At 41.3% G+C, this 22,735-nt stretch overlaps 1 protein-coding gene across 2 annotated transcripts in view; it reads left to right on the forward strand.

Annotated features, from left to right (window-relative positions):
* Window positions 1-22,735, forward strand: part of FANCL (FA complementation group L) — a 111,135-nt gene that overhangs the window by 14,060 nt on the left and 74,340 nt on the right. Inside the window, exons 4-7 of one of the 2 annotated variants that reach the window (XM_073672404.1) lie at window positions 3,904-3,960; window positions 6,583-6,680; window positions 9,022-9,118; window positions 17,214-17,282. In XM_073672404.1, the coding sequence (XP_073528505.1) occupies window positions 3,904-3,960; window positions 6,583-6,680; window positions 9,022-9,118; window positions 17,214-17,282 (321 nt within the window). The remainder of the gene's footprint in view (window positions 1-3,903; window positions 3,961-6,582; window positions 6,681-9,021; window positions 9,119-17,213; window positions 17,283-22,735) is intronic. The other variant, XM_073672405.1, reaches the window with a different exon arrangement.

Consider the following 22,735-nt stretch of genomic DNA (forward strand, 5'->3'; position numbering starts at 1 on the left):
GTTCCTAAGAGCACAGTGGCCTCCATGATCCTTAAATGGAACAAGTTTGGGACCACCAGAAGTCTTCCTAGACCTCGCCATCCAGCCAAACTGTGAAATCGTGGGAGAAGAGCCTTGGTGAGAGGTAAAGAAGAACCCCCCCAAGATCACTGTGGCTGAGCTCCAGAGATGCAGTAGAGAGATGGGAGAAAGTTCCATAAAGTCAACTATCAGTGCAGCCCTCCACCAGTCAGGCCTTCAGTGCAAGACATATGAAAGCCCACATAGAGTTTGCTCAAAAACACATAAAGGATTCCCAGACTATGAGAAATAAGATTCTCTGGTCTGATGGGATGAAGATAGAACTTTTTGGCGGTAATTCTAAGCGGTATGTGTGGAGAAAACCAGGCACTGCTCATCACCTGCCCGATACAATCCCAACAGTGAAACATGGTGGTGGCAGCATCATGTTATAGGGTGTTTTTCAGCTGCAGGGACAAGACAACTGGTTGCAATTGAAGGAAACATGAATGCGGCCAAGTACAGAGATATCCTGGATGAAAACCTCTTCCAGAGTGCTCTGGACCTCAGACTTGGCCGAAGGTTCACCTTCCAACAAGACAATGACCCTAAGCACACAGCTAAAATAACAAAGGAGTGGCTTCAGAACAACTCTGTGACCATTCTTGACTGGCCCAGCCAGAGCCCTGACCTAAACCCAATTGAGCATCTCTGGAGAGACCTGAAAATGACTGTCCACAAACGTTCACCATCCAACCTGACGGAACTGGAGAGGATCTGCAAGGAAGAATGGCAGAGGATCCCCAAATCCAGGTGTGAAAAACTTGTTGCATCATTCCCAAGAAGACTCATGGCTGTACGGACTCAAAAGGGTGCTTCTACTCAATACTGCGCAAAGGGTCTGAATACTTATGACCATGTGATATTTCAGTTTTTCTTTAATAAATTTGCAAAAATTCTACATTTCTGTTTTTTTCAGTCATGATGGGGTGCAGAGTGTACTTTAATGAGAAAAAAAATGAACTTTTTAGAATTTACCAAATGGCTGCAATGAACCAAAGAATGAAAAATGTAAAGGGGTCTGAATACTTTCCATACCCACTGCAGATAAGTTACTTGAGAGGTGTAGTTTCCAAAATGGGGTCACTTGTGGAGGGTTTCCACTGTTTAGGCACATCTGGGGCTTTGCAAACACGACATGGCATCCTCTACCTGTTCCAGCCAAATTTGCACTCGAAAAGTCAAATGGTGCTCATTCCCTTCCGAGCTTTACCGTGCGCCAAAACAGTAGTTTTCCACCACATACTGTATGGGTATTGATGTACTCATTTAAAATTGTACATTTCTGAGCACTTTGAGAGGTGTAGTTTTTAAAATTGTCACTTTTGGGTATTTTATGGTTTCTGATTTAATAGGATCCTGACAATACCAAATTTATGTATATCACAAAAAAGAAAGAAGAAAGCCCTCAAAATAAGAGAGCTTATACGACCAGAGTTTTTTGAAGAAAATTACCGCTTTATTTAAACATTATTACATAATTAAAACCATCATGGTGCTGCATAAAGAGGACACTGCTGATATTGTTCCAATTGTAATCCAGCGTAATTAAAGTGCATATAGATATCAAGGGTACATGATTATTACATACAATTTATGTCTTAACAAAGATACCACCTCAAATCATTATTTCTCCATCTCATTTAAATTAAAGTGACCAGTGCATAGTGCAAACATAGTTTCTTATTTGGCCTCATATAGTCCCCATTAATTTTTGGTAAATATTTATATATCCATATGACCAGCATCCAGCCCATCTAATGATATGGTTATATCTTAGAGTTAGACCCCACCTGATATCAAGCCTCTATCAAAGCCAATCTATAGGCTCCGCAATATCACATAATAGTCATTAGTACTTACTAGCGGAGATATGAGACTGCTGCCCGTGTCCTCGTGCCCCTACGCGCGTTTCGCCCTTGCTTCGTCGGGGGGCATGTATATGTATATATATATATATATATATATATATATATATAATATATATATATATATATATATATGAGTACAGACCAAAAGTTTGGACACACCTTCTCATTTAAAGATTTTTCTGTATTTTCATGACTTTGAAAATTGTACATTCACACTGAAGGCATCAAAACTATGAATTAACACATGTGGAATTATATACTTAACAAAAAAGTGTGAAACAACTGAAAATATGTCTTATATTCTAAGTTCTTCAAAGTAGCCACCTTTTGCTTTGATGACTGCTTTGCACACTCTTGGCATTCTCTTGATGAGCTTCAAGAGGTAGTCACCGGAAATGGTTTTCACTTCACAGGTGTGCCCTGTCAGGTTTAATAAGTGGGATTTCTTGCCTTATAAATGAGGTTGGGACCATCAGTTGTGTTGTGCAGAAGTCTGGTGGATACACAGCTGATAGTCCTACTGAATAGACTGTTAGAATTTGTATTATGGCAAGAAAAAAGCAGCTAAGTAAAGAAAAACGAGTGGCCATCATTACTTTAAGAAATGAAGGTCAGGCAGTCTGAAAAATTTTATGATGGACCACAGGTTCTCTATGGGGTACAGATCAGGTGAACAAGGGGGCCATGTCATTATTTTTTCTTCTTTGAGATCTTCACTGGCTAGCCACGCTGTGGAGTAGTTGGATGCATGTGATGGAGCATTGTCCTGCATGAAAATCATGTTTTTCTTGAACGATACCTACTTCTTCCTGTACCACTGCTTGAAGAAGTTGTCTTCTAGAAACTGGCAGTAGGTCTGGGAGTTGAGCTTCACTCCATCCTCAACCCGAAAAGGTCCCACAAGTTCATCTTTGATACCAGCCCATACCAGTACCCCACCTCCACCTTGCTGGTGTCTGAGTCGGAGTGGAGCTCTCTGCCCTTTAGTGATCCTGCCTCTGGCCCATCAAGAGTCACTCTCATTTCATCAGTCCATAAAACCTTTGAAAAATCAGTCTTAAGATATTTCTTGGCCCATTCTTGACGTTTTATCTTATGTTTCTTGTTCAAAGGTGGTCGTTTTTCAGCCTTCCTTACCTTGGCCATGTCCCTGAGTATCGCACACTTTGTGCTTTTTGATACTCCAGTAACGTTGCAGCTCTGAAATATGGCAAAACTGGTGGCGAATGGCATCTTGGCAGCTTCATGCTTGATTTTCCTCAATTCATGGGCAGTTATTTTGCGCTTTTTGCGACCCTGTTGGCTATTTGCCATGAAACGCTTGATTGTTCGGTGATCACGCTTCAAAAGTTTGGAAATTTTAAGACTGCTGCATCCCTCTGCAAGACATCTCACAATTTTGGACTTTTCAGAGCCGGTCAAATCTCTCTTCTGACCCATTTTGCCAAAGGAAAGGAAGTTGCCTAATAATTAAGCACACCTTATATAGGGTGTTGATGTCGTTAGACAACACCCCTCCTCATTACAGAGATGCACATCACCAGATTTACTTAATTGGTAGCTGGTTCTCAAGCCTATGCAGCTTGGAGTAGGACAACATGTATAAAAAGTATCATGTGATCAAAATACGCATTTGTCTAATAATTCTGCATGCGGTGTGTGTGTGTGTGTGTGTGTATATGTGTATGTGTGTGTATATATGTATATATATATATATATATATATATATATATATATATATATATATATATATATATATATATATATATATATATATATATATATATATATATATATATATATATATTATACACACACACACACGCGTGTATATATACACACATACATAATTTGATGAAATTGGTGATTATCTGTTTTGTATAAAGGTGGGCTATAGCATATACTTATATATTTACGTAGACACATCATGATATTTTGGACAAATATTTCTTTGCTCTTTTTCTTCCTGAAGAGGTTGCAGCGCAGTCCGAACCTGAGCAGCTTTATGATGGAGTTGAAGACTATATTGGTAAGTATCTCTGATCCGTATTATTTAGCTTGACATGCATGGAAAATATTTTGTTGTTTAATATTATGGCATATGTTAAATAATAGCAGTGATATTGTTTAATGCTTTACTTTGATACAATAAGGAAGAATGGGTGTTAGCATATTGAACATTTGTCATTTTGTAGCATCAGACCAGATTCTCCCAATAATCATTTATGCTCAGGGTCACACTGTGCCGTGTCCCACGAGGACTAAATTGCAGTGACAGATTACAGCATTGGATGCAACGACTTTCTACTTTGTCGCTTTTGTGCAAATGTTTCCAAATGTGTTAAATTTCATTTGCTTTTCACAAGTCGCTCATGTCCCTTCCCATTTCCTCACGTAATTTTCAACTTGCACGCGGCTTGTCTGGAATTGACTGTTTTATTTACAGCAAAATGTAACTCTAAACCAGTTCTGCTACTGCGCCAAACGTACAATTCACATTCTGTATTGCGAAGGTATTAGGAATTAAAGGCTATTTTCCATATCCGAGCAAAGCGGATCTAGCGTAGATGTGACCTAGTACCCCATTACTTAAGAAACCACCCTCAAGCCATTTTCAATTTTTGTGTTTTTGTTTTTTGATCCCCTTCTTCCCAGAGCCATAACTTTTTTATTTTTCCATCAATTAGGCCGTATGAGGGCTTGCTTTTTGCGGGATGATTTGTACTTTTGAACCACAACATTGATTTTACCATATTCTGTACTGGAAAACTGGAAAAAAAATTCCAAAATATTTTAGTTTTTTTTAGTTTTTATTTACCATGTTCACTAAATACTAAAACTGATCTGCCATTATGATTCGCCAGGTCATTACGAGTTTGCAGACACCAAACATTAACAGGTTATTTTTTTAATTAAGTGGTGAAAAAAAAATGTAAAGTTTCTATGAAGGAAGAAAAAAAATGTTGCCATTTTCTGAGACCCGTAGCATCTCCATTTTTTGAGATCTGGGGCCGGGTGAGGTCTTATTTTTTGCGCACCAAGCTGACTTTTTTTATACCATTTTGGGTTAGATACAATGTTTTGATCACCTGTTACTGCATTTTATTGCAATGTTGCAGCAACCAAAAAAAACCATAATTCTGGCATTTTTATTTTATTTTTTACACCTTTTATCAATTGGATTAATTTACTTTATATTTTGATCGGATATTTCTAAACGCGGCAAAATCAAATGTGTATTTTTTATTGTTTTATTTTAAGTAGGGCAAAATGGGGGGTAATTTGAACTTTATTATGTGTTTTTTTTTTTTTAAATGTATACTTTTTACTTGCTTCAGTAGTTCCCTTAGGAGACTTGAAGCTGCGATCCTCTGATTGTCTGTGCTACACTTAGCAAGGATTCAGCCCTGCTATGTATAGCATGAATCATAATCTCCTATGAACTCCAGCCTCGGGCCGGTGTTCATAGGAGATTTACAGTGACCGGCACGGGGGTCTTCTTTAGACCCCCGGCTGTCATGACAACCCATTGGCTCCCCACGATCACATGACTGGGGCGCTAATGGGTGTGTTTTATGACGCACTTTCGGCTAAAGCGAGTTAAATGTGCTGCTGAAATTGACAGTGGCATTTAACAAGTTAACAGCCGCGGGTGGATCGTGGATACACCCGCAGCTGTTAGAGGCACATGACAGCTGATCAGATAATCTGTCATGTGCTGGGAAAGATGCGGGCTCGGCGCCAGAGCACGCATCAAATGTAGGGAAACTACCCTGGACGTACCTATACTTCCAATGTCATAAAGGGGTTAAAGCTAATCTGTCACCAAATTTCACAATATAAACTGCACACATTATTAAATAAATCTCTTGGACCTGATGAGTTTAGTCTGCTTACTTTGGAAACCTATGTGAGAGTGACTGTCATCCAGATATTAAAATTTTCATTTTATGAGTCTCCCGACTAAGTGAGAAAGCTAATGAGTCCGATGTATTCAGTCTCCGCCCATCCAGCCTGACTGACAGCTGTATCTACCTGTGTAGTTCGTGTTTCTCAGCTCCTGAGTCCACGTCGTACATGTGAAACCAACATAGACATAGGACTTTTTGGCATTTCCTATGTTAGGAAGAGGTATAGGCTATTTTTTCAGTAATATAGTATGTATCGTGCAAACGTCCTTGGCGGCGGCAGCACTAACTGAACGCGGCGACCGCCCATGACTGAATGTGAGAATCGCACCCCTATGACTGACTACGAGCAGGTAGGATCTAAGTATATATAAAGTTATAACATCATTATACTACCACCGATTTTCGTGAAAACAGCTTGTTAGTGATGCACATTGCATCACTGACAACGCTATGGGGGCAGTGTACATAGCAACTAGGACGTGACAGGTTCCCTTTAATGTCGTAATCTATACAGAGACTTGCATTAAAAAATGATTCTTGTACTTCACAATATACTTATTTTTTCTTTAACATGGGAGATTTTGGGCCTCATGTGCCATTGTATGCCTTTACCGGGATGCACTTTGGAAACCTCCAGTCTGAGATATGTCTAGAAATCCTCCAAATACGTACAGCGTGATTGCAGTTTTCTTCGTCACTGCATAAACCAGAAGCAGAATCTGAACAATGTTCTATTTCAGGATGCGGCTCTGAAGAACACAAATTCCGTTGACTCTTCACCTGCTCCACAGTATTATTCCTCCCTTGTTAAGGACATCGAAGACTTAGGCTGGGATAAGTATGTCTGCAGAGTCTTCTTCCTTTGTGTTACACATATTGATGTATGTGTCATATATATTGCAACCGTTTGGATGATCAGCTCCTTGCAATTTTTATGACATGCAAGTGTAAAAATACTTCCATCCCACCATTGGAGCAGGCAGCAGCCATGCTTTATCTACAGGAACCTTTGAAGACATTCGCAGCAGCAGACTTCACCCGTGTGGTTGTCACCCAGTACATTAATGGACAATTGCTATACAACAGCCCGACAACGATCTGCTTGATATTTTAATGCTTAGAAACCTCTTTCTAAATTGTGATTACAAGAGAAACTTCTCATGAGAATTGATCATCAATATTAGGTCTGTGGGTGTCTGACACCCATCACCCTCACTGACCAGCTGTTAGAAGGTTCTGTGGCCAGAAGTGCACTGTGTACAGAGCTGGAACAGCACTGCTTTGTATTAGCTATCCTCGGTACTGCACTCTTTTTTTTAAAGGGAATCTGTCAACAGGTTTTTATAATTTAATCTGAGAGCAAAATAATCTAGAGACAGAGACCCTGATTTCAGTGATCTGACACTTACTGGGCTGATTGCTATAGTTTTGATACAATCACAGTTTTATCATGACGAGATTATCATTATAAGACTAATAAACCTGCTGCCATGTAGTCCTCCATACTCATAAGCTCTGTATAACACCGCCTCCACCACTGGTTGGTAGCTTTTTTGCCTATGCACAGTGTACCCAGAAAGCAACCAATCAGCGGTGGAGGTGGGGCTATACCGAGCTTATGAATATGGAGGACTACAGGTCAGCAGGATTACTAGTCCTTCAATGATGATCTCCTCATGATAAAACTGTGATTTTATCAAAACTATGGCAAGCAGCCCAGTAAGTGATAGATCACTGGAATCAGGGTCTGTGTCTCCACACCATGTTGCTCTCAGATTAAGTGGTAAAAACCTGGTGACAGTTTCCCTTTAATAAAATTATTATCATGCTCTGGGTGCACCAGAAATAAAAATCTACACCAGCCACTTTCTGGCGAACACTATAATAAACTTGTTGAGTGGTGCTCAGCTCTGTCCTCGTTTTCTAAATGCAGCAAGATCAGCAGAGAAAATTCAAAAAGTTACAAATTATGGTGTTTGACACCAGGCCAGAGAACATGGTCTGGTCTCCCCTCAGCGCTGGTATAGTGCACGCCAGAGCCTAATGAACAATGTATTTCACCCTCTGTAATAATTCAAATAATTTATACTTTTAAATGTTTATTAGAAACTGCAAACACGCTTTCACATTTACAATGCAAATACGTCTGTCAAAGTTTAATCTCATTTAAATTAGCTCATCTGAAACTTAATTACATTGTTCAGACTTGGGCAAACAGCAGTGAAATCTCTTGATACAGGGCATTTAGAGCAGCTGCATCCAGGCAAAATATGTAGATAGCAATAGAATTAACTGTGGATATATGTTTACATCTGCAATATTGCCATGCAAATTACTGTGTGTAAACTGGCTATGTGTGTCGGGGACGCCACCGGCCTCGGGGTGTGTGTCGGGGACGCCGCCCCTGGGGTGATCTGGACTCACAGGGCCCGATTCACCAAGGCTGGTTTTCATGCCGGTCTTGATGAGGAAGTGTGTTGGAATCAGACTTGTGCTTCTTCATGCGTCAGGAGCGTCAGATGAGTGGCGTGCGCCTTGTCACAAATCCTACTCCAGTCCCTGCTGAAATAAGATTTGTGGAGTAGCAAATGCCACTGCTCATCCCAGCCCCGCTGTGCTCCACCCACTCTGTCAGAGCTGGGCAAAAAATGGGGTGAGAACGCCAAAAATCACAACATTTTAGCGCAGCCTCCAGTTGTGCCAAAACTTTGCGACTTTCCAAAACGTTTTACTCCAGAATGCCGGTAAAAAAGCTTTGATGAATTGGGCTCATATCATTTTGCATTAAATATATTAATATGTCAAAAATGTCTTCTAAAGAAGCAATTGTAGGGAGACTGTTTGAGGTCTTATAAAGACCTCCATAGCTATTCAGTGGATGTCTTGGCTTATCAGATTTAGAGGGATTACAGTCCACGAATAGGACTATAAAAATAAAAAATTTAATTAAAGACAATAATAAAATGCAAAATGAGAAAGTAACATAGAAACGCTAGAACACCTTGGAAAGTCTTTTTATATATGTTCTTGTGAAGGACCATTCAAATTGTTTGGGGTTTTTGACAAGAAATGGTTTGTCCATTATTTCTTTTAATAATAATTATGGTATATTTTTTGTTAGTTTTAAGAGGCAATAAAGCTGGGGTGTTCTAAGATATTTTTTTTTTCATTTTTTTTAGATTATTATTTGTAGATACTGCATTCAGTACAATCAAATTAAAAATTGAAGATTCTTCAGGGCGTGAACATGTAATCATTGTGAGGCTGGGTGCAAGGGTAAGTGTCTATATTTTGCTATTCCGTTTTCTCTTAAAGTACCATTTAAAGGGGTTGTCCCACGAACAAAATACATTTTAATCAATAGATCTTGCAAAAATAATAACTTCCATGATTGGATGTTTTTTTTTTTTTAAAAAAAAAAATGTTCTGCTGCTGAAATAATCTTACAAATGTGTCCCTGCTATGCACTGTATAATCGCCATGCTGTAATATGGTTGGCTTATCAAAATTCCTGGTCAGGAGAGGAAACAAAAGAGTATACTGACATTACAGGATGGGATCGCAGCTGATTCTTTCTGTGAGACAAAACATTACCCTGCCTGTTTTATCACAGGAGCGTGTGATTCTGCCGCGTCTTCAGTCTCCTGAGCTCATCATAAATCTAGTCAGTGAGGTAGAAGCTCCAACTGCTGCTGAGCTCATATGTCACTTACTTGATTCATGATGAGCTCCGAGTGCTTGAGACATGGCAGAAACACCCGCTCCTGTGATAAAACCGGCAGGGTAATGTTTTACTTCACAGACGAATCAGCTGTGATCCTGTGCTGTCCTGTCTGATTACTCTTTCATTTCCTCTCCTGACCAGGAATTGTGGTATGTTCAGACCCTGCTCCTGCATGGTCAGACACAGGGTGTGCATGAGACTTTTGTAATCCTCACCACTTTGCTGGCACTAGGAAATCCTTCCAGTTTTGTGACAAATATGCACAAAAAAACGCAACGTGTGCACAGACCCTATAGGTTTTTGCTACTCGCACCAGCTACTCACTTTCTGCAGCCAGTTTGTATACTACAAGTAAGACAAGCAATAATCATTGAAAGAATAAATGCGTTCAACACATTGAACAATAACCATAAAGGATGGAGGAATCTCTTGTAGAAAAGATTCACAACTGTGAAAAAAAATAAAAAGGAATTCTATTGGGTGCAGGCTGTGTATTCCAATGAACACTACAAGAAAAGGCTTCTTGATGAGCAACAAAAACCCAATATATTTGTCTGTCTTAAATACAAAACCATTGCATGTTCCAAAACAATCCATTGGTTGAGACAAAAGCATGGTCAAGTCTAGCGATCTAGTTGCATCAGTGTATGGAAAAATATGCATTCTATAAAGTTTGGCAAACGTGTGAAGCGACGACTGTGTGGTCACTTTGCACAGCTGTAGAGAAGAGGATTTGTGATGTGTCCATGACCTCACCGCCTAGGTATAAGGGGACATCACACTGGAGGTTGGCACTGCTCATTGGATCAAGAGGGCTATGTTGTGTTAGATGCTGCCGGACTCCGTCTAGGACCCTCGGGAAGAATGAAGAGGGAAGCCAAAAGCCCAGAAGGAAGCAGTTGGACAGAGGTAGATGTACAGCACATAGACCATGCCCAGATTATTGAGGGACTTTTCTTTAAGGTGTCGAAGGGAGGTTGGAGAGAAGAGCGTAATATAATGTCTTTTAGGTGAAAAGCCATTATTACTTCAGATAAACTATGGTATTGAGTGGAGGACCACCATAACCTGCTGGAAACACAAAGCTGCCAATTGAAACATTCACGTGCTGGGGGTGGTGCCCATCAGTAATGAGAATTTCCCGGAAATCAGGTGTAAGGAAATACTGTGTATAGGTGTGAAAGGAGCAAAGGTGCCAATACGCAATGCCATGTAGGAATCTTAGACTTTCATGAGATCGCTGGAGAACCTGAAGAAGAACTGGTACAGTTGGTGTAGATGACATTAGTTGCAATGAGAATGGCACAGTTTCTATTATGACAGATGTTACCTAGACCAGCACCAATTGTACCAGACCCCTATTTTATGTCTTTGAATTTAGAGATATGTAAGCATGTTCCTTTAATATAAAAAGGACCAAAATATCCTATATTCTTGTTTTTGTCTCTCATTAATGCCCCTCATTCTATTGTTTCCAGCAAAATACGTCCAACCTCGTTCTTTACCAGTGAATTCGGCTTCAGATATTAAGAAAACTTTTCTATCCAATTAATACTTTTTCCTTTCCTGTTTTTTTTAAATTTTTTTTAATAAACCAGAATGGGTTTTGCCCGTTTCAGCCCAACAAAGCAGGTCTTCTATTTGTGTATATATTCAAGACCAAATAATTAAAAATCGCCGTGCCGAAAGTATTAATCTCTTCTACACGAGTCTGGCAGAGGCATTAAGAGCCTCCATAAATATTCTGCCTCTTTTCATACATATATAAGTGGATATTGTAATGAATTTGTACTGTCGTTAGTAAGGACTACTGTTACTTCTGAGAGCTTAAGTTATTAAGTAAATTGTCTGAAGAATTGTTTTCTTTTAAAGCCATTTCACAGTTGGCGAAATTCCTGTTTCACTTACTAGTCTGTTAAGCAATGCGATAAAGGTGATTACTATGTGCCTTCTTCCTCGGAAGGTATCTTGCTAATTTTACCCTACATCATTAAGTTAGTGAAACAGAGCAGCCTTCCCCCGCAATAGACAATGCCGTCCTTTTTTAATCCTTTCAGTAATCTAATATTGCTTGTTTTTACTGTTAAAGGCAGCATTGCCGTCAGCACGAAGACTCAGGTATAACGAGAGCGGTATTTTTACTGCTTATTTTGTGTATAAAGAAGCAGCTGGTACATTAAATGAAGAAGCTAACGCGCCCGCATTAAAACCGAGACCCTCATTATTTAAACCGAGGTTTTCTGAACTGTTTGTGACTTTTCAATAATGCCCTCTCTTGCCTCCAGCCACTCCGACTTCCCTGAGCTCACAAAGCTAAGTAGTTCAATTTTTCAGCTTTTATCTTTGCCCAGGAGAAGATAAATGAAACGGGGGCAAAGAATATTTGTGATGGTGTGAGTGTAATCCGGCGTTCGGTGTGAAAGGGATAAGAACGCACCTATTTAATGTGCACAAACAGGCGTCTGGACGAGGAGATCCTGCAACAAACATAAAGATGAAACAGAAAAGCCGGAGATAGATAAGCCAGCATCCAATATGCAATAAAGATAGTTTCCAGATTTGTCGTCTTTTTAAAACATTGGCCATCAACAAAACCCCACAGATGAAATGTCACTATTACACGTTTCAGGCTGTAGAAAACCCCACAGATTTCACAATGTTACGTGTTTTAGGCCAATACTGCCCTCAGTCATAGTACCAAATAGTATGACTAAGGGCCATATTGGCCTGAAACTTAAAATATAGTGGCATTTCATATAGGATGTTTTGTTTAAAGCACATTTTTAAAAGAAGGGCAGAACGGTGGCTCAGTGGTTAGCACTGCAGCTTTATAGTGCTGGGGTCCTGGGTTCAAATCCCACCAAGGACAACATCTGCAAGGTGTTTGTTTGTTCTCCCCGTGGTTTCCTCTGGATTCTCCAGTTTCCTCCCACTCTCCAAAGACATACTGATAGGGAATTTAGATTGTGAATCACAGTGGGGACCGTGATGATAAAGTCTGTAAAGTGCTGCGAAATATGATAGCACTATATAAGCAAAACATAATAAAAGAAGAACTTTCTTCTGGAAACTATCTTTATTTGAATATTGGATGCTGGCTCATCTATTTTATGGATTTGTGTTGGGCCTGAATTGAGATTGAGAGTTGGACTACTACTACTGCTACCCGGAGCGGGCAAAGCCTCGCTCGCTAATGGACTCTGTTATACTTTATCTTTCGTTGTCCGTTACCCTGGAGAGGGCTTGTTTATTTTTGTGGAACCCTGCTGGAGCGTATGCCGTCTAAATAAACTAGCAGGAAGTTAATCCGAGACATGTGTCCGGTGTCTGCCTCTGGGAGAGCCGAGCAAGTCGCTTTACTACAAGACTTTATATTCACTGTCCCCATTTGGGCTCATAATCTAACTTCCATACTGCTATGTCTTTTGGAAGAAACAGGTTTGCCCAGAGGAAACCAACACAAACATGAAGAGAACATGCCAACTTCTTGCAGATGTTGTCCTTGGATTTGAAACCAGGATCACAGCTCTGCAAAGCAACAGTGGTAACCACTGAGCCACCGTGCTGGAGTAATTTGAGCCAAATTTATTTAGAGGCAGAAGTGGAAAATGAAGTCTACTCTAGCCACGTGCTGGTGAAGATTTCAGCTACATGTACAACAGTTTTCGTGCATATATTGTAGTAAATTTGTTGAGTGTCGGTCGGAGACTTCCCTCCTCTCATTTTAGAAAAGTGTCAAGAGTGACGGAAAAGGTACGAACCATAATTTATGACATTTTTTTGACAGAAATCTGGATCTGATAAATTCACCCCATTGTGATCAAAATTCCGAGAATCCTTCAAACTGAAATTAACTGCCCATATCGGCCCACCCTGTCAAGTTAAAAAGACAATTGTGAAACCCCATTTCTCCTAATGCACATTCCTTTTAGGATTTAAAGGGGTGGTCGCATGAATAAATTACATTTTAATCAATAGATCTTGGAATAAAAATTAGTTCTACTGTAACGTGGCACAGGGAACGCTTATCTTACGCCCTGGCAGGTTACATGAAAGTGGAGGTTCTGGCTTTCTGTGTGGATTTGTGCTGTGAGGGCGCTGCGCCCGTGCAGGCCGCATGTAACCAATATTGCTGGTTGGCCAGGACCAGATGTTTGACAGTTCAAGGAGGGAGACCACCAGTTAAAAATAAACTATATTGCCAGTATGTCCGGTACTTATCTTCTCTGTTCCTGAGGCTCTGGAACTCCCGGGACACTGTCTTTGTCTTGTGTACGTCGTCCTATCTGGGCCCGTTACCTTTAGGAGTTATAAACTCCTGGCCTTCCTGCTTGGTGTCCTCTCCCAGGACCGGTCTCTAATAAATAACTGTTTCTCAGTCACTATTCCTCATTTCCGCTCCAGATCTCGCTATCTCTTTCTCCTGGTCTCCTCTCACTTCTAGGGGCACCCAAGAAATGGGGCACTGCTCACAACAGACCTTAGGTCTCTTCTCTATAAACTCCGGGCCCTATCAGACGTCTCAACATGAAACTGTCTCATTCCCTTCAGAAACCCCTCCCACTCTGGGCTAGTCCCAAACGTTAACTCTTGCTATCCCAACTGTCAAGCACTTCACGTTATCAACATCCTTATCACACATCACAGTTCACATTACGCAACATAACAACACTTGTTTCTTCATGGGAAATGTGGGCAATATGTCTATCTCCTTACATGATCAGACCATGTTCCTGCACGGTCAGACACAGCCATTACACAGTACATAGCAGGGGCACATTTATAAGATTATCTCAGCACAGGAACATTTTTTTATCACATTCAATTGGGGAACTTATTTTTATTCTAAGATCTATTTATTAAAATTTACTTTGTTTGTGGGAAAATCCCTTTAAGTGAAGGGGATACTTGAAGCCAGATTAAAGTTGTTTTAATGTGTCAAGTTATTAAAGTTGTAAGTTTGATTAGCCAGTTGCATTATTGTACATTTATGATTTTTTCGGTTATTAATGGACTAATAGTTATTGCTTTATAGTAATCGTAAAATGTAGCATTGCCGCTTGTTTCCAGTCATTAGTGAATTCCATTAATCGATGTGGTTATTATTTTATTATATACACTTATAGGTAATATAGTTTTTCTGTTATTATGTAATTAATTCCTTAGGTACTCTAGTATATTTTTAGGTACCAATTAAAGTAATTAATTGGCTCTGGGAAGTTTATTGTTAATTATCTCATCCTATTAAAGTTATTGATAAGTGTTAAGGACTTGTAATTAATATAACTTTATTAATTATGCTCAATAGATTGGTTTTAATTAAATGCAAAGTAATGTAATTAAATGTTAATGATTTGTGTACGGTGGTAAAAGCATCGCCTGCGACTTGTGGTTACATCAGAGTATTATGGTGACTCCTCATAGGTAACGTCAATATTAATTCATTGGGAAGAGGGCTAGATCTGTAGCGCCACCTATTGGAAGCAGCGTTCCTAAACGTCAATATCGACTCTTTAACGAGCCTTGCCATATGACTTTGGATAAAAGCCAAACCAGAATCTCGATTTGCAGACACAGTGTTTTGGGGTGTTGTCCCTCGTCAGTGCAAAGTATGAGATCTTATTTGGCTAGATGAGTCTCTGGACTGCGGTCTAAGAGGCAACGTTTCTCCTTGTGGAGGAACACAAGCCAAGCCTGGCATGTCAGAGTGAGGAGACTTATAAGCCATGCAGACTCCTCTGGGAAATTAAATAAGCAAATTGTCTCTTCAGGGAGGAAGAGTACTAGACTGCTAGTGCTCCTACTGGAAGCGGCGATCCTAAAAGTCAATATCGACTCTTTAACAAGCCTTGCAATATGATTTAAGATAAAATCCAAACCAGGAATCTCAGTTTGCAGACACAGTATTTCGAGGTGTTGCCCGTCATAGAAGAGACAATTTGCATATTTAATTTCCCAGAGGAGCATGCATGGCTTATAAGTCTCCTCACTCTGACATGCCAGGCTTGGCTTATCACTCTCCACAAGGAGAAATATTACCCCTTCGACTTCATTGGGAAGAAAACTTTCATTGAGTTGTTTAAAAAAAAAAAAAAGGTGCAACTTTTCCCTAAAGTAAATATGGAAGTTACCACAGTGACACAACTTTACTGCAAGCCTTGGGTGCCTCCGTTTAGAGGCCTAACTTTCATTTCAAAGCACTGTTAGTAATGGGCGAAGCAGAAATAACCAATTGGGTATGTTCTCTAATCACAGTGATAATAGCAGGGCTGCGGAGTCCAAGCTAGTTTTCGGTGTAGTTGGTAGAAATATGTAATGTTATGATTAGTAAGAAGTTCCCGCAACATGATGTATAGTTACGTCATGGTGATCATGCAGGCACAGGAGTAATCCCCACCCGATCGCCGCAGGGAGCTCTGCATAGCTGACAGGCGAGCTCCTGCAGCAACAGCCAGGGTCAGTGGAGCTGCGATCCTAGGTTTTCAATCTTCTTGATGTTGGGGTCAATAGCAGCCACTTCATGGATGAGGACTTTATCTCCTGCCCAACCATCATCCCTTCCTCCCACGACGTGATCACTGAGTGCCAGTGGCAACCCATGGCCGGCAGATCTGCCAGCTGCAATGCCCTGCTATAAGTAATGTCTATCAGGCCATATGTCATTGTGAAACTAAAAGACCAATACTGACTGATAGACCAGCAATCAAAGTGTAAAGTGAGACTTAATATTTAAAAAAAAAAAAAAAAAAAAGTTTGCCCGAAAAAGCCAGGACAAATCACAGAAAAATGTTTGCCGTTATATTTATAATTTTCATGTAAAAATAAACCAATATAATTGGTATCATCGCATCTAAAACATCCCAAACTATAAAATTGTCAAGTTTTTGTGTCATCTGTATGGTGAACACAGTAAAAAAAAATTGCAAAATTGCTGTGTTTTCATCATTTCACCATGCAAAAAATGGACTATACAGCAATCAAACTCACTGTTTTAACTTAAGACTTTTTATCAAAGCTACAGCAAGCGGCCCAGTAAGTGATAGATCACTGGAATCAGAGTCTCTGTCCCTGCTTCATGCAGCTCTCAGATGGGGTAGTAAACATTTGGTGACAGATTCCCTTTTAAAGGGGTCTTGCACTGGTAGCAAAGTGGACCCTAAACATTGACAGGCATGTAAAATAACAAAGCCAGCTGGTAAGCAACTTCCCCTGATCCAGCGTTGGCTTTCCGCCCCTTCTACAATCTCTTTGTTTTGGCTGCAGCGGTGACATCACGTCCACAGCATGCATCACCGCTGCAGCCAATCACTTGTGCATCGTACATAGGCAGAGCTGATGAGCTCAGTGATTGGCTGCAGCTGTGATGCACGTTTTCGACATTTAGTCACAGCAAATTTGGCCACATTACATTGTTTTTTCAATGTTATACTGCTAAATCGCAACTATCAGTGAATGTGATCCATTGTGACTGACAGAACCGTATTAAAAATCCAAACCTGCTGGCTTTCTGGGTGACCACAGGCACTGTCATTAGTTGTGGTTTTAGGGGAGCGATATTGTTGCATGGTCAAAGTCGCCATGTAGTCTTAGCCTAACTGTTCTGTTAAATTGTTGATTCTTGACATTATTTTTCATTTCCTGCTTTAGTACCCATACAAAGCTCCAGACTGTTGTGTAGACCTACCAGTAGCATTTTCCATCTCCTGGACACCACAGGTAAGACTGTGTTGGTACATACCCAGTACATTTTCTACTTTGTTCTATTAGGGGACTGTATTACAGGACTGCTGTACTCTTGTTATTTACCTTTCACTATCAAATTCAGAAATATTTGAAGGGCGTTCACTTCTAAATACATTAATGGGACAGTTATAAATGCATGAACGCTGGGGGTCTAATCACAGACTTTTACTGTTGTCTCTACCCCTTGTAACAATGCTACTCACTTGGGAGCGATCTGAGGTATCACAGGAACCGTTTCTATTTAAAGTCCGGCTGGTTTATTTCAGTCCTCATAAACCACATCACAGGAAACTCAAATACAGCCTTTGTTCGGCACAGTACAACATAAAGCAAAAAGTCCATACAATAGTGCTGCTTAGCCCACCTGGCTTAGAGTCCAGCTTCTTAGTTCTTTAGCTAAGGCACTCAATCCAGGAGATCTGCACATCTCCATACACACAGACTTGTGAGACAAAACAGGTCTCCTTTTACAAAGTGAACCACACCCAGGCGTGGAGATATGATGAGCAGCCGTTCAGCTGCTCATAATCAACCTATCATGGCGAATTAAACCCTTTTAGTCCTATATGTACTAAAGCATTACTCCAGGTTTATCTCTCATCCACTGTGTGTCTAACAGCCACCTTACATCCTATGCAGCCTCCAATCATAGTAGATATATAACCTCTAATCTGTTACATTTTTTTACTTAACGGTTAAAAAGATGAGCACACATGTAATTGACGCGCCCCCTGGGCCGTGGGGTACTCGGCAACTGGGCCTCTGGTTGCTGGGGGATATCACGGTAGCTGGCCCGGTCCATGACCCAGGGTGGTCAGTAAAAGGGGGAATAGTTGATAGGGGATTTGGAAAGTGTTCGTGACGCCACCTGTGGAATGCGGCCAAGGGGTGCCGCCGCTGCGGAGCAGTCCTCTGGAGCTGGTGTTATGGCAGCAGGGATGGTGTGGCTCTCCACAGGTAGAGATAGCTCCAGGGCAGCATGGGGGGGGTAATGGATGGTGGTGCAGGGGAGATGGGACCCAGCCGGGTCAGAGGAAGAACAGACACACACACCGGGGCTAGTTTCAGTACCTTTACTGCAGATGGTAGTCAGGTACGGTCTGGGGCACTTGTAGGTGGTGTGCGCTTCTGGTCTTGCTCCCCAGTGAGCGGGTGTAAGGTCTCCTTTCTGTATCTTCCTGTCTCTCTACCTGGAGCTTCTGACCTGCCTGGAACAGGGTGTAGCTCCCTTGATGTTTCTCTCACCCGTATGCTTGGCAGCGAGGGCTTTCCCACTAGTTACCACGATCCCTGGACGCTGGGGCCTTCGTGGTACCTAGTCCTCTGAGTGTGCGCTATTCACGGGTGGACTGAGGGATATGAAATCCTCCTCAGTATGCCGGATTCCCTACTGGGCATAGAGATCCCAATAGGCTTGGGCCCGGTGCCTGGCTTGCATCAGGGGACGAACCCTCTGTGGTTCCTCTGTCCCTCATGGCTCTTCTCTTCTCCTTGTCTTCTAGCCCACTCTAGGCTCTCACTGGCCAGACTAGCCCGCAGCTTGCGCCTAGCCTGGCTTTCAGCCACACAGACTTCAGCTTGTCTGGTGCTGCAGCATCGTGTCACACTCACTGACTGACTTCCTGAACTCCACCCCCCAGTATATATATACCTGACAGGGCTCCATCTAGTGGTCTTGGGTGGAGGTGTCTGCATGTATTGAGGCCACTGGGGAGAATCCATCTGTGCAACACCCAGGAGTTCTGTGACAGCCTGCAGCCGCAGGGCGTCACATAATTACCCCCATGTTCTGTCACACACCTACCCTGGTGGGTATTGTGTGAAGATATATGTTGGCATATGTAGCATATATGAGCTCTGCGCTACCAAAATTGACAGGTTTTTGTGCACCTCTGGCTCTGTTTGGATTAGACGTTTGACTACAATTTTTATGCATTTCTTTTTACAAATAATTATTATATTGCATGAAGGTAACCACGAATGTACAGTGCTAGGTGGCGCATTTTCACAATGGGCCAGGGCTTTCCTTTTAGAAATAATCAATTTGTGGGTCTAATATTTGTATATTTTATGTTTTTATGTGTATGACAGCAGAGTAAAAAAAGAATGTTGCACCAGCAAAAGGGTTAAAATAGCATGCCATATAGTATATCCTGTTTATATCTACTCTATTAATTTTTTTGCCAATAATCCGCAGCACGGACCCCCTGAAGTCTGTGCTGTGGGTTACATAATACTAACCAGTTGCTCTTAACTACAGTCTTCAGTGCAAGAGCGAATGCTCTAAGATCCGATGACGCTACCGCCCCTAGTCAAGATGGCAGCCAAGTAGCGGGAGAAGGACGCTGCTTAGTTTAGTGTATCCCGTAGGCTTAAGGGGGTCCGTGCTGCAGGTTATCTGCAAAAACGCTAAGAGAGTGATTTACAAATATGATTATATCTCAAGAGTCTTGTGCTATAATCATATATATGTGAAAGTGGAGGTAAACTTTAACCCCTTTCCGACCTTGTCAGTAATAGTACGTAGCTGTGCCCTGGGACTTATGGACCAGCTACGTACTATTACGCGCGCTGCGATCGCACCCGCACACGAGCGGTCCCACACCACTGCTGTCACATTAACCCCCGCAATGCTGCGATCGCAGCATTGCGGGGGCAAGGGGAGGTAAGCGTCGGTACTCACCTCCTCTCTGGCGTCCCGCGGTGTCTGCAGCTGCTGCCTTGTCATGACAACATCCGGGTCATCAGACAGCAGGGAGTTACTTTGGTCGTGCTTAGTGCGCGACCAAAGTAACTTCTCCCTGGGTTAAGCGCTGACAGGCTGCATGGCAAAGGGAGTTGCTGCTCTCTATGCTATACAGCCGATCAGGCTGCAAAAAGTGAAAGTCCCATAGTGGGACAATGTGTAAAAGTAAAAAAAAAAGTGCCAGAAAGTGAAAAAATAATTAAAAACAAATTGTAAAAATATAAAAAAGAAAAAAATAATCCCCAAAAAATAAAAATATATTGTACCCATAATATTTATTTATTATGGAAAAAAAAATAAACCAATAAAAGTACACATATTTGGAATAAAACGCGATCAAAAAGACAAATGCAAATAAAAATTGTACCGCTGAAAACGTCATCTTGTCCCACAAAAAATAAGCCGCCATACGGCTCCATCATCCGGAGGAAAAAAAAAAAAAGTTATAGCTCTCAGAATAAAGCGATGCAAAAGCAATTCTTTTTTCTATAAAATAGTTTTTATTGTGTAAAAGCGCCAAAACATAAGAAAATATATGAATGTAGTACCGTTGTAAATGTACTGACCCGAAGAATAAAACTGCCTTATCAATTTTACCACACACTGATCGGCCTAAAAAAAAAAAAGCAATTCCGGAGTTGTTGATTTTTGTTTATTCTGCCTCCCAAAAATCAGAATAGAAAGCAATCAAAAAATGTCACGTGGCCTGAAATGGTACCAATAAAAACGTCAACTCATCCCGCAAAAAACAAGCTGTCACATGACTCTGTCAGCCGAAATATAGTAAAATTATAGCTCTCAAAATATGGCGATCTTTTAGTGTGTGACAGCTGTCAATCATAAAAACCCGATATGAATCTAGTATCGCTGTAATCGCACCGACCCGAAGAATAAAGTCGTCTAATCACTTATACCGCACGAGGATCGGTGTAAATAATAAACGCTAGGGTTAGGGTTGTGCTAGGGTTAGGGTTGTGCTAGGGTTAGGGTTGTGCTAGGGTTAGGGTTGTGCTAGGGTTAGGGTTGTGCTAGGGTTAGGGCTAGGGTTGGGGTTGGAGTTGTATTAGGATTGGGGTTAGGGTTGTGTTGGGGTTGGGATTTTGAAGTAAAGTAAAAAAGTAAAGAAAAATGATGACAATATGGCGAATAGTGTTGAGCGCAAGTGCTCGCTACTTGAGTTTGCATCGGGTTCCCGGGTATGCACCGAGTATAGCTGGTGCTCGAGTGACATGCTCAAGTCTCCGCCCCATATGTTTTGCAGCTGTTATACAGCCCAAAAAAACTTGCGGGGATTGTCTTCCCTGCATGAGCGATCGCCGCATGTTTTTTTTTGGGTGTCTAATAACCGTGAAACATGCGGGGCTGGGACTTGAGCATGTCACTTGAGCACCCGTGATACTTGGTGCATACCTGAGTACCCGATGCAAACTCAAGTAGCGAGCACTTGCACTCAAGACTAATGACAACTTATTCAATATGATGACCTAATGTTATCAAATTCTGTGTCGTACATCTGGGTTCAAAATGTTCACTATACCCCTTGGTAAAATCCTTGAGGGGTCTAGTTTCCAAAATGGAGTCACTTCTGGGGAGTTTCCACTGTTTAGGCGCGTCAGGGGTTCTCCAAACGCGACATGGCGTCCGCTCTTGATTCCAGACAATTTTGCATTCAAAAAGTCACACAGTGCTCCTTCCCTTCTGAACCCTGCCGTGAGCCCAAACTGCGTATTTTCCCCACATATGGGGTATCGGTGTACTCAGGAGAAATTGCACAAAAATTTTTGGGTTCCATTTTCTCTTCTTACCCTTGTGAAGATAAAAAATTTGGGGCTAAAACATCATTTTTGTGGAAAAAGTTTGATTTTTTTTTTTTTTTTTTTTCACAGCGCCATGTTATAAACTTCTGTGAAGCAACTGGGGGTTCAGGGTGCTCACCACACATCTAGATAATTTCCCTGAGGGGTCTAGTTTCCAAAATGGTGTCACTTGTGGGGAGTTTCCACTGTTTAGGCACATCAGTGGCTCTACAAACACAACATGGCATCTGCTAATTATTCAAGCAAATTTTACATTCTAAAAGTCAAATGGCACTCCTTCCCTTCCAAACCCTGCCGTGTGTCCAAACAGTGGTTTTCTCACACATATGGGGTATCGGTGTGCTCAGGAGGAACTACACAACAAATGGTATGGCGCAATTTCTCCTGATACCCTTGTGAAAATGGAAAATTGGGGGCCGAAGAACATTTTTGTGGGAAAAATGTGAACATTTTATTTTTACGGGTCAATGTTATAAACGTCTGTGAAGCACCTGGGGGTTCAGGGTGCTCACCACACACCTAGATAATTTCCCTGAGGGGTCTAGTTTCCAAAATGGTGTCACTTGTGGGGGGTTTCCACTGTTTAGGCACATCAGGGGCTCTCAAAACGTGACATGGCATCCGCTAATTATTCAAGCAAATTTTACATTTAAAAAAGTGAAATGGCACTCCTTCCCTTCGGAACCCTGCCGTGCACCCAAACAGTGGTTTTCTCACACATATGGGTATCGGCGTGCTCAGGAGGAATTGCACAACAAATTTTGGGGTCCATTTTTTAATGTTACCCTGGCGAAAATAAAAAAATTGGGGTCTAAAGTAACATTTTTGTGAAAAAAAAATAAATGTTAATTTTTTTCTTCCAC

The sequence above is a fragment of the Phyllobates terribilis genome, unplaced genomic scaffold, assembly GCF_046119375.1.
Source record: "Phyllobates terribilis strain yellow unplaced genomic scaffold, ASM4611937v1 Scaffold_3__8_contigs__length_932513732, whole genome shotgun sequence".
In the NCBI taxonomy this organism is placed as follows: Eukaryota; Metazoa; Chordata; class Amphibia; order Anura; family Dendrobatidae; genus Phyllobates; species Phyllobates terribilis.